The sequence below is a fragment of the Typopeltis vanoorti genome, chromosome 19 (assembly GCF_054136105.1).
Source record: "Typopeltis vanoorti isolate ZY-2024b chromosome 19, IOZ_Tvanoo_1.0, whole genome shotgun sequence".
In the NCBI taxonomy this organism is placed as follows: domain Eukaryota; kingdom Metazoa; phylum Arthropoda; class Arachnida; order Uropygi; family Thelyphonidae; genus Typopeltis; species Typopeltis vanoorti.
Genome location: NC_143567.1, coordinates 73,450,012 through 73,463,135, shown reverse-complemented (window position 1 = coordinate 73,463,135; position 13,124 = coordinate 73,450,012). Strand labels below are relative to the sequence as shown.

General features: G+C 36.5%; 1 protein-coding gene across 3 annotated transcripts in view; it reads right to left on the bottom strand.

Moving 5' to 3' along the window:
- The window catches only part of LOC150096246 (afadin-like), a 512,466-nt gene that overhangs the window by 236,220 nt on the left and 263,122 nt on the right, over nucleotides 1-13,124 (bottom strand). For all 3 annotated transcript variants that reach the window (XM_090409377.1, XM_090409378.1, XM_090409379.1), the window contains exon 17: nucleotides 2,697-2,785. In XM_090409377.1, the coding sequence (XP_090265503.1) occupies nucleotides 2,697-2,785 (89 nt within the window). The remainder of the gene's footprint in view (nucleotides 1-2,696; nucleotides 2,786-13,124) is intronic.

Genomic DNA, 13,124 nt, shown 5'->3' with positions numbered 1-13,124 from the left:
CATAATCAGCCATCTTAATAACAACTTTTCTTTGTTTGACTACCTTCTAAAGCAGTAACTCGTGATCACTCTCACTAACAAGTGGCTGTGTTGACATCATTCACAACCACATATCCTAAGAGGATATCACCAAATCCAACACCTGAAAACTTAGTGTCACTTCCATCACATACTGATTAAGATAGTTATCTGCCAAAATGCAAAAAAATTCACCCTCCTTGTTACTGTACACCCTCTCTTCTTTCCAATCCACATTCTCATAACTAAAATTGCTCATTAGGATCACCTTCCTTTTACTTTCCCATCTAATTAGTATAAACATTTCACAATTAATGCTCTCCACATTCCCTGGCCTATACTATTCTAGTTATCTTGACTTCACACTAAATAGCTTCAGTCTCCATACACACTATTTTCCACTTTCACTCTTGAAGGACACAATTCCTCTGTTATTATTAACAGCAGAGCAATACCCCATGTTACGATGCTTCACTCACAACATGATCTTCCCTTGCATATTCTCAGCGAAGGCAGTCTTCCATTATGACTGATGCCCATTTATACAATGCCACATTTACTCATATGATGGTTTTCACTACATGTGTGCTGCCATGAATTAACCAATGTGCAGTTTTTGCAGACTCTGTTTGTTTACAACATCACTGCTTTCTCTATCTCACTGTGTTTTGGTGTTTTGCAGTGAATTATAAAGTGTTTATAAAAATTGATTGGCGTGTTTGTTCTCTTAAGCCAAGCTATTCAAAATTAACTTTTCCATTTGCAAAAATTATTCTAAATTTATTTGCATATATGACATAAATAAATGTTTTATTTATGTAATTCACACACATATGACTGCTTGAATACATCGTTAAATCGTTACATACAAGTGAAGGCAGTGATTTGCTATACGACAGTGCTCTGGAACCTAACATGTCATATCACCGAGGTATGTCTAAACTTCCCTTCCTCTATTTACCTTCCTATACTTTCAGAAAATTCTATATCCTACCATTTCTATATCATCCCCAACCAAGACAACCAAGTTTCACTTACACCAATTATCTTTGGGCATACTGACTCAATCAGTGCTACAAATTCAGCCCCTTTATTTTGACAATCCTTACATTAGGTACACAAACATAACAATTCCTTACTCTTTGAGGCCATCCCACTAACACAATCACCCTGTACTTCTCTGCTTTGGTACACCTCTCTCTCTTCGACCTGCCCATCCCCGTTTCCCTGATTCTGATTGATCATCATTCATATCCTTTTCCGCAACACTATGCCCTGCCATAATCACTTCATCATCTTTACCTATGTATCCATCTTCTTCCTGTTGAAAGTTTATTTTTCACTTGGTTAGAATATAATAAATTTAGTTTAATCCTTTATCCAAGAGTGAGCAAACAAAGTTTGCACCTGAAAGTATCTTCAGGACTGGGGTAAGGTGGTACAACACCAGGGCGACTCCTTGCAAAGGTGGAGCAAGCTACCAACACTCCTATCTCCCATAATGCAAAACACATCTCCTTGCGGATATGTCTGATGTTATGCATTAAGGGAAGGGCCACTACCCAGACTAGTTTCGACCTTTATTGAGGTCTCTTCAGTGGGAGCCAGGCCCAAGTGGAGATACCAGTCAGAAGCATTAGCAAGGTCATCTCTACCTATAGGAGTTGCCAATTGGTGTGCCACCTTTTTAATAAATTACTCTGGATTTAGAGGAAGATGTTGAAAGTTTATTTTTCACTTGGTTAGAATATAATAAATTTAGTTTAATCCTTTATCTAAGTGTGAGCAAACAAAGTTTGAGCCTAAAAGTATCTTCAGGACTGGGGTAATCCAGAGTAATTTATTAAAAAGGTGGCACACCAATTGGCAACTCCTATAGGTAGAGATGACCTTGGTCTGGCAAAGGTTTACTAACCAAGCTTCCATTATTTGGTCTGTCCCAGGACTTCTGCAGTTGGATTTCCAGCTTTCTCTCTGGATGCACATTATGTGTGAACGTGGATGGTTCCTTATCCTCTCACTATTCAACTAATGCTGGGAATAGAACAAGTTTCTATTCCTCTTCCTTCATCCCTACTACTACTACTACTGTGCTGTGGAACAGTCTTCCCCCTTATGCATCTCCCAAGGATAATATACAGACTTTTAAATCAAATCTAAACAAGTTTCTCCTTTCCCAACCCACTATCTATATGCAGTACTAACATACTATAGGTTGATTAACTAACCTCTCATGTATGGGCACAATAACAACAACAACAAAAAATAAATAATATATATTATCAATAAAAGTGACAAATCTCAAATGAGGTTTACAAAACATTAAAGACTCAGGACCAACAATTTAGACTTTCTCCACAATTCAAATATAGGGATGTATACTAGGACTTCAGGTCAAATATTTTTTTTCACTTATTCTTAAATATCCACTACATAACTGTATCAGTTGTATATAGCTATTTAATGCACTAAAGATGCTGGTTCAAATTTCAGTAAGATATCAGCATGTATAAATTATCTGATGCTTTTGTAGTTTTTTTTTTTTTTTAATATCACAATGCAGAATTACTGCTCTTGCATATTAATAAACTATTAAGGTTATTTCATAGTGAAAAACATCAACTTAATTTATATTCACAAATGCAATTTATATTGCATGTTAAGGACTTGTTTCTTACCCCTGGGGGCAGACGACCGATATCCTGATCAGACATGTAAATAGTCCAAAATCCAGAGGATGTAGGTTGAATGGTAACACGACAAAAACCTAGAAGGGAGGAAAAATTTGCAAGTTTTGATAAAATTAGATATACATGCACATATATAGGCAGAAAATGAAAAAATAAGGATTACAGTAGAAGTTTAAATGTCAAAAACTAAGAAACAAAAAAAAAAGGAGTAATACTTTAATTTACTATTTTGTTTGTTTGTTTTTGTATTTCAAGTGGCATAAAATATTTTGATAAGGCAAAAGAAGCAATAAAGAAAAGAGATCATTTATTACAAATAAGATAAGTAAAGACATTTGCTTGGAACATATTCTTATACAGTTATGAGACTTGGACTATAACAGCAGAAGACTGAAAAAGAATTGAAGAATTTGAAATGTAGTATTGGAGAGGTTTTATATGTATGTGGGAAATCTATATCTGGATTTTGTACATAACAATGAGAGCAGCCTGATCACTCTCTCAAGTGATGATGCTAATAAACTCAGACTTGAAGAGTCCTCAGTATTACTCAGAGCTAAACTTCCTCCCCCGAACTTATGTCTAGCTGAAATCAGGGCCTTAAAATCTTTGAGACATAATAACCATCTCGTCATAACGAAAGTATACAAGAGTAAAGCTGTAGTTATCATGGATATAGAGTACTAAAAAAAGAAAATCTCTTCTCTTAAAAGATCAGTGTCCACTTCCCAGGAGATTCCCCCCAGAACTCCACCAACAGCCAAATTAACAAATTAAATTCCTTACTCAACTAAGTGATCAGTTGGGAGGAAGACTATCAAAATATTGAAGACTCATGATTAGCTTTAATATGCAGAGTCCTTATTTACTAGTGTACCTGTGGCTGATAATCTCCAACTTTATCAAATGAGTTTTCTCCAGACATAGCTGAACTGTTTGTCTTCATCATGCACCTAGGCAATTTCATCTGCAGGAACCAACCATGGGAAGTCCCATGTCATCTGCACTTGCTAACTTCTACTTAAAGCATCTTGAAGAATCCTTATTCTCTCCAATACAACCCGAACCTTCCTTCTGAGTTCGATATGCAGATGATGTGTTTGCCATCTGACTAGACTTAATTTCACTATGGAAAAAGAAAAGGATGGGTAATTAGCATTCCCAGACGTCCTCCTTTCCCATATCCCTTCTGGACTACTTGCTGCTTCTATTCACCATAAACCTACCTTTGCAATACATACAATAGAATTCAGCACATCATCCATCTCAAAAAATAGACATTTTCAAATCTTTGCTCAACAGAGCACATGCTATCTGCTCTGATTCCCATTCTCTTCAACAAGAATTGGGTACCATCCAATCATCTTACTACAGAATGGTTTCACCTCAAGTTTAAACGCATCTTGGACTCTGACAAGCCCATCACCAAAAAACCCTGAAGTTGGGTTATTGGTGATAGACGAGTCCATATCCCACATATTGCAGGCATTTCTGAGATGATTGCTAAGATCCTAAAAAGATATAATTTAGTTCCTACTTTTTTCTCTATCAACAAAATCTCCTCTTGGTTACCATCCAGGAAAGATACCTCTCCCTGGTGTTCACCAAGTTCAATACGAGTGCATCCACTCGTACTTTGGACAAACAGGACATTCTATTAAAAAACGAAATGTTAATCTTATATTAACAATGTTAATATAAGATGTTAATGTTGTTAATATAAAATGTTAATCTTATATTAACAATAAGCCTGAAAAATCTGGCCTTACGCAGCATGAGGTGGACACTGCCCACTATATCCTATGTTCCAATGCTTAACTTAGTGCAAGTTTAGGTTTGAGCAGTTATTTAAAGAGTGCACTGAAGCACTTCTACACTGCCCAAATTTAAATCAGAATGGCTGTCTCTCTATTGCCAAGATTTGTGAGAGTCATCATAAATAGCAAGCATTAGTGTCCTCTCCATTTTAATTATTTTTTTTAAAATTTAATATAATGCTGTATTATTTCATTATCTAATTACAAGTATAAGAAAATCTTGGAGAACACAGCCCTACCAATACATTTAGATCTCCCAGACTTAGGTGTACGACGATTGAGATCAAGACATCCACCACTACAATTAGCCCAACTACTACTACATTCTAACATTGACTTGAAGCAAAAGTGGCAAGAACAGTGGGAGAGCCATACAGATGACATCACAAAATTTTCTCTCAATGAATTACAAGAAAGTTTTGATGCTTGCTCACACCTCCCATGAAAATCCTGGACTCAGCTTAATAGAATACGAACTGGTCATGCTGTATGTGCGGACATACTTTTTAAATGGGATAAACGACCATCCCTGCATTGTGATTGTGGAGCTCAGAGACAAACTGTGAACCATATTGTGACTCAGTGTTATCTCAGAGCATATTCAGGAGACAAATTGGACTTTTTAAGTGCTACACCCAAAGCTATGAACTATCTGACCAATATGGATGTAAGCTTTTAATTTTATTGGTTTTTAAAATGACTTTTGACTTTTAATTTTATATGTTATTAAAGTGTATTGTACTGCATGTTTTGATATTCATGCCATACGAATAAATAAATAAATCTAATTAAATTAAATTTTTTTTTCAAATCAATTTTAAATTTGGGTCCTAATTTTATTGTAACCACCCACTAGGTGGCATAAGGCATGTGGCTCGGCTCTGTAAATAGGATTAACATTCTTTGTTGTGGCTTCACTTTGTGATTATGCTGATGCACTGATGTCCAGTTAGTTTCTGGTCAAAATATTTGTAGTAATAAAATTAATATATTCTTCTGAATACATGTACTGTTGGAGAGAACTGGTAGGAATAAATTGAAGAGAAAGAAAAACTAATAAAGAAGTCTTGCACAAAATAAAAGCGAGCATAGTATTGAAGAACACAATCAGAGAGAGAAAGATGAAATTTCTAGGATGAGTGGAGAGATAATGAATAGATTATAAACATATTTGAGGGGAAGATTTCAGGGAAAAGAAGAAGAGAATGGCTGAAATATATATTCTTAGAAATGGTGTTTAGATTAATCAGAAGAAATTACAAACTAAACAGGAAAGCTAGAAATATGTAAACCTGGAAGAGAGAAGCTGGTGTGTTCACAGTGACAAGGCCTATCTTAGAATGATGATAATATATGACATTCACTTCAGCATTGTATTGAGTTCTTTCAAGGGATTTATGATCATTATCCACATCAATGTTCTACTTGGGAGGAGGAGAGGGGATTCAGCCAACTCTCACTATAGTAAATTTGTAGGGACACCTGGAATATGTGGGCATTGTTAATTTTGTTTAGTAGCATTGTACTTATGAAACATGTGTCAAGACTTGTCAGACGTTTGTGACAGTGGTGTTTGCTATAGTGAGAGTTGATTCTAGTATTATTTTAGTGTAATTATATTTTGTGTGTGTTTTTAACTTACCAGTATGTAATTTATTCCTACATGCTCCATTGCATACAATGCTTATATTACATGTAGCTTACAAGTACTGATTAACATTTATATCTTTATATATACATATATTAAAACTATATAATTCACACAATATCAGTAATTATGTCAGATTACAAGGACTGAGAGTTGATCTTATTGGCAAATTTAATTAATTCTAAGTAATACTTTTCGATGTCGTCTCTGTTTTGACACTGGCCACTTGTTTCTGGAAGTGATGACATGCTGTATTAGGAGCATCCGGATGGAGTCCAGTAGCTGGCAGTTGTAGAGTATATGGTCAACAGTCTGTTGAAGGTGTGGACTACAAATGCATGATGGCGATTCCAGGATATGGAATCTGTGTAAGTAGTGTCTTAGTTTTCCAAGTCCCATTAGTAGCGTGGTTAAACCTGGAGAAATGGCATATCTTTTTAGCCAGAGTCTGCTTCTGATGCTTGGCAAGAATTCTTTTGTTGTTGATCTGTTTTTTGATGTCTTCCATTCTTCTTCCCACAAGTCTAGGCTTTTCTCTTCTGCAAGTGTTTTTATAGCAGATTTTGAGTACTTTTGGTAACTTGTTTCTAGCCATTCGTTTCTAGCTGCTTCTTTAGTCAGCTGATCTGCTCTCGTTTCCTGTTACCCTAGTACGTTTACCCAGCAGAACTTGATTTCCCATCCCTCTAGAGTGAGATTCCGAACTAGATTTCTTGTCTGTTCTATTAATGCTATATGGTTGTTCTGGTTTTTTATGCCGTCTATAGTGTTTTTACTATCACAGTAAATTGTTGCTGTCTTTAGATGAGAGGTGTTGAGTTCTAATTCCCAGAGGTATGTAAGTGACTGAACTATAGCAAGTTGTTCTGCTTGGTTATTGGAACAGAGAGGATGCAGAGAGGCTGCATGCCTAGAGCGGCGTTCTTGTATAATGGATTGTCTGTTGTATGCAATGAAAGAACAGCCGGCATTCCCTTCGGTTTTGCTTCCATCAGTGTATATTTGAAAATTGTCACTTTCGGTGCTTTCCTTCTCCTTAACATACATGTGTGTGTGTATTATTGTGTACTGCAGCTTCATGCCCTGGCAATGTATGATCAATACAGAAAATGCAAGAATCAGCAAAAAAAAAAGATCATCTCTATTAACCAGAAAAAAAAAAAAAAAAAAAAAAAAGCTATTTTTTGGTAATGAAGCCCCTTCTTATCCAACTAGGTTAAAGAGATATTAATTCAAACAGGATTATATTAAAGAAGAATTATTAATCTAACATACCTGTGTGCATTTCTGAAGTTAAGGATGACACAAACAGTACTTGATCAGAACTAAGATGATAATTAGGAGGTGTTGAAGATGGAGAACCAATAATTGAACATAAATATGCTTATCACACAGCCAAAAATCATGAATAAAACCAATAACATAAAAAAATAAACACAAACTATGAACTTAAAAGAGCTAAAAATAAAGAACAAATGGAACAAAAAAAACCTGTCATATACATGGCAAGCCAGCAACATGACAGTGTGCTGGCTGTTTCATTTAAATCAGCATCAGATGTTAAATAAAAATAACTAACTTTGAGCTTGTCATGTGGTTTACCACATTCAGGTCAAGGCAGTAATAGCTCACTTGCCTGCAGCTTCATGCAGGCAAGTGAGCTATTACTTGCCTGCATGAAATAAGCAGGCAAGTAATAGCAAGCGAAATAAGCAGCAATTTTGTTCCTGCGATTTCTTCGATTGTAACTATTCCACATTGAGGAGAGGGGAATAGGTGAAAAGGAATGTTCTTTTCAGAATATATCAAAATATAATAATTAAAGAGAAAGATATATTTGATTATTAGTTGCTATACTTGATTTACTAAAAGATGCAAAGAATAGCAAATATAAGAAAGAATAGGCTTGAATAAAAATAATTTCAGTACTGTAAAATGGATTATGAATAATTTAAATCTGTGATATTATATGTGCACTTGTGTTATAAGTACCTGGGGGTGGAGTGAAGAATGTGTGATCCTATAAACTCCAGATTTTCATATTTGCATTTATGATGGACATAATTTAAAAAAAAAAAAAAACTTACACATAGATGGAAAGGGATTTGTTTGCAAAATATAAATCACTAACAGCCACTATACTGCAGATGCAAGAAAAACAAGTAGTTTTATTATATCAGTGAATAAGTTACAGAGCTGCAGCCTGTGTAATATATTTGTCAACAAATATTGCAATTAGAGACAACTGGGATAAAAACGGCACCACCTAATGAAACATGTCCCCTCCCACAGAACTATGCTGCATAGACTCAAGCAAAACCATTTGTTTGTTGTACCACAAACACAGTATATAACTAAAAGCAATTGTCCTAACATTTGTCCAAATTTTCAATTACATGAAATAAGTGTTTGTTCGATTGCATTTGAAATTTTTGATGTCATTAAGACAGATCACAAATGCTAACTTTAAATAAAATTCTACCAAAAGAGTTGCAACTAACATGCCATAAACTTTGTGTCAGTGAGGTTGCCTGCCAGCCTGATGCAGAGTGGTACACAAACAAGCACCAATAAAATTCTACTGAAGGGGTTGCAACAACATACCATATAACTGTGCATCAGTTCAATTAGTCTGCATGACATGGAAACAGCATACTAATGGTAATGAGAAGTCCCATCAGTACAATAAATTTGTTAACGAGATGTATTAAGAAGATTTAGACTGGTTCGAGAATATCAAGGAGGGTATACTGGATTGAGAGTATTGGGAAGTTTGATTGGTTAGAGAGTAATTTGTTTTATTTAATTGCCATGAGGACGAGAGTAGATAGGGCATTTTGGTATTTATGGCACAGTATATGGTTCTTATCACCAGAAATTCAGAGCAACATAAGTTGATTTCATTTTCTTGGAAATTAATAATGGTGACCTGCTCAATCTTAAGGATATGTCAATGGTGGGATTTTTGTTGTTGCTGGCATGTTTTTTCTTAGTAGTGAAAAGTAAGTAGTCTGGTGTGGGAATATTGCAATCTCGATCATATTCAATTAGGTGTGACTTAATGGAATGAATGGTGAATCCAATGTAACAGGCATTGCATCCTAAGTGGTAATTAAACATAAACATTATGCCATTATAAGACATTAGTCTGAGCTATTGTGGTTCTGTATTTTCATAAATTTTGTTGTTTGCTGCTGGTAGTGAAGATGATTTTACAATTTGAATATTTCAAGATGCATTTTATGGCCTTATAAATGTTATGGATATATGGGAATTTTAGGACTATATGGGATTTTGATATGAGCAAATAGTGTAATTTATTAGTTGTTGGGAATACTGTCAAGAATAGAAGATCTCTTTTAAATGTGTGATACACTGGTTTAAACGAATAACAGAAGATGAGCAATTAAGTTGTTAATGATTTGTGTTAATCTAACAGACTTCTTGATTTGTGTTAATCTAACAGACTTCTTGATTTGTGTTAATCTAACAGACTTCTTGATATAATAAAGGTGATAGGAGATGAAATGCAAATAATTTCCAATGTTAATAAGTCTGTTATACACTTTGGCTGATGTGATGATCAGATCTAATGAGGGTCAGATTTAAAAGGTTTATTTTCTTTGTATTCAAAGGAGAATTTTAATCTGTGGCTATTAACATTGAAAGAATGAAATAGCTTTGTATGACATTCACATTACTGATACACAGAATATTCAATGCATCTATCACTGCTAGAGAAGGAGATAGGAATTGTATTTCTATATTGGTGAGAAAGTTAATAAAGTCTCCCTCTTCCCAACCCGATTTTTTTGAATAATTTAAATTCACCATTCAAGTTACTTTACTTGGCAAGGAAAAATCTACAAACAGATTAATACTAAAGACATCACAGATTACTAGACTAAATACACCATATTTAACCATATGTTAAAGATTTCAAGTGTGACAGAACTAAGCATCCTGGTTTTATCATTATCATAGATACAAAGATCTTGAAATATGTGTTAAAGGGCCAACAAAATCCTTCATTTTTTAAATAACGATAAGAGATATAGTTTATTAAAACTTATAAACTACAAACTTTTAGATTATGATCCCACCAACAGTGGAGGGGAAAAAAATAAATTGTAACCCTCATACCCCCCCCTCCTCTCATACTGGAAATACATATTACTCCAAATCCATAAACCAAATAACCCTCATTGCAAATGCTGATTTCCCCCCCCCTCCTCCTCCAGATTAGCCAAAAGTACAAAATCATCTCCTCTTTTACTGGTTATATTAACTATATAAAAATTTCTAACTATTTCTTTGAAATGGGCAGAATTTTATACAGTAAAGAGACATTACTGATCTGTTCATTTCGCCATCCATGCCAGTAAATCTCCTTACAGTTGGAAAGGCAAAATATACAAAGAAATAGAGGATACTACTATGGGTTCTTTCCATGACCCCCACCTACTCATTTTTCACTGGCCAATTTTTATACTACTACTGTTTCTTCTTCTGCAGCTTTTCCCACTTAAGTAGAGTCACTGTTTGTAGTGAGTCTCTTCCACAACCTCCTGTCTTGGGCTGTAGCCACATCCAAGTTCTTCATCCTCAAGTCCTCATCCACCATCTCTTCTTTGTCCACCCAAGCTTCCTCCTCCCCTGCACACCCATCTACATGACATTTCTTCCCACATACTCTTCCTCATCACATGACCAAACCATCTCAACCTTGCCTACTGTATCTTTGCTGCTAAGTTCGTGACTTTCACCGTTCCCCTTACATAGTCATTTCTCAGACGATCCTTTCTGGTCACACCGTACATCCACCTAAGCATTCTCATCTCTGCTACCTCCATCCTGCTGCTGTTATTTTTTCCTCAGGGCCACAGTTTCCATAGCATACTCATAGCTGGTCTCATTACTGTCCTGCAGATTTTGCCTTTCAGATTGATCGGCATCCTATTATCGCATAACACTCCAGCCATCTCCCTCCAGTTCCTCCAACCCACTTCCTTCTCAGCTCCTCCATCATCTTCCACTGTTCAACCTAAGTATCTAAAGTCCCTCACATTCCTGATGACATTTCCTTCCAGCTCCAGATCTGTCTCCTGGCCACCGCCGCATACTGTGCAACACATATACTCTGTCTTACTTTTGCTCAGTCTCATACCTCTCTCTTCCAGTACTTTTCTCCATCTTTCCAGTTTAGCTGCCACTTCTTCTCTTGATTCTGCACACAGTACAATATCATCTGCATACAACATAGTGAAGGTGTGTCTTCTCTCACCTCTCCCATCACAATATTAAACAGGAATGGACTTAATGCTGACCCTTGATGCAAGCTAACTGTCACTGGAAAACTTTCTCTCTCTCGCAGACAGGTCCGAACTCTTGTCTTCACATTTCTGTCCATCTCCTGCACCAGCCTGACATATTTCTCCAGTACCTTCTTCTCCCTCAGACACCTCCAGACTTCTTGCTTTGGTGCTCTATCATACGCTTTCTCCAGATCAATAAATACCAGATGTAGCTCCCGCTGCTTCTCTCGAAACTTTTCCATCATCTGTCGTAACCCAAAGATAGCATCTGTCGTCGATCGACCAGGCATGAAGCCAAATTGATCCTTTGCAATCTCCACCTCTTTCCTCAGTCTTCCATCAAGAACCCTCTCTAGGATTTTCAATGTGTGGGACATCAACTTTATTCTTCTGTAATTCTTAGTTTTGTGCATCCCCTTTACTCTTGTAGATGGGGGACAAGAGTACTTTTCCTCCATTCCTCAGGTATATTTTCCTGTTGGCAAACTTTCATGAACAGGTCCCACAGCAGGTCAATTCCCTCTTCCCCAAGTGCCTTCCATGCCTCCACTGGGATCCTGTCAGGGCACACCGATTTTCCATTCTTCATCCTCTTTATGGCCTCCTTCACTTCCACTCTACTAATGTTCTGCACCTTCTCCTCATAATCCCCTCATAAGGTTCTCCATCTTCTCTGTGAGTCCTTGTATTTTCTTCATTCAAAAGCCCTTCAAAGTATACTCTCCATCTGTTTCTTATATCCACATCCCTCCTTAATACCCTTCCTCCAGTCTTTGATCTGCCTCACATGCACGATGTCCTTTGATGCTTTATTTCTACATTTTGCCAAATGATAAATCTTTCTCTGTCCTTCCTTTGTTTCATAAATGTCTTGATATGCCATGGCTTTCGCCTGTGCAAAAACTCTCTTGGCTTCTAGCTTTTTCTCTCTGCCCTCTTCCACTCTTGACTCGTCCCACTTCTGCTTTGCCTTCCTCTTAGCCACCACTGCTTCTTGTACATTATTATTCCACCACCAACCCTCCTTCTGCTCTCTAATCTTTCCGGATGTTTCACCAAGCACCTCAATTGCACAGCTTAGAATTGCTTTTGAATTATGTCTCCACCAATCTTGTACACTTTCTAGTCCATCCAAAAACCTCTCTAACACCTTTTCCCTAAAATGGTTCCTCACACTCTCTTCTTTTAAGTGAAAAACCACTTGATTGTCTTCCTCCCATGGCTTCCAAAGGTTCTTATCTTCGACTTTATTTTATTTTAAAGTGTGCGCACAGCAGCAGGTGTTGCTGCACCACTTGATCTGTTGGGATTATCTTACAATTTGTTACTGCCCTTAAGATGTTTTCTTCTAGTCAAAATGTAGTCAGTCTGTGAACCGTTGTTGCCACTTCTAAATGTTATCAAATGCTCTTTCATCTTACAGAAAAAGGAGGTCACAATTGCCAGATGAAATGCCACTGCAAAGTCCAAAATCCTCTCACCTTACTGGTTCATCATTCCCACTCTATGGCCACTATGCACCCTTTCACAGTCCCGATTCTGTTTCCCTATGTGTCCATTCAAGTCTCCTCAAAAATCACCATCTCGTTTTATTCCAGTTCCCATATTTCTTCATCTAGCATGTTCCAGAATTCAT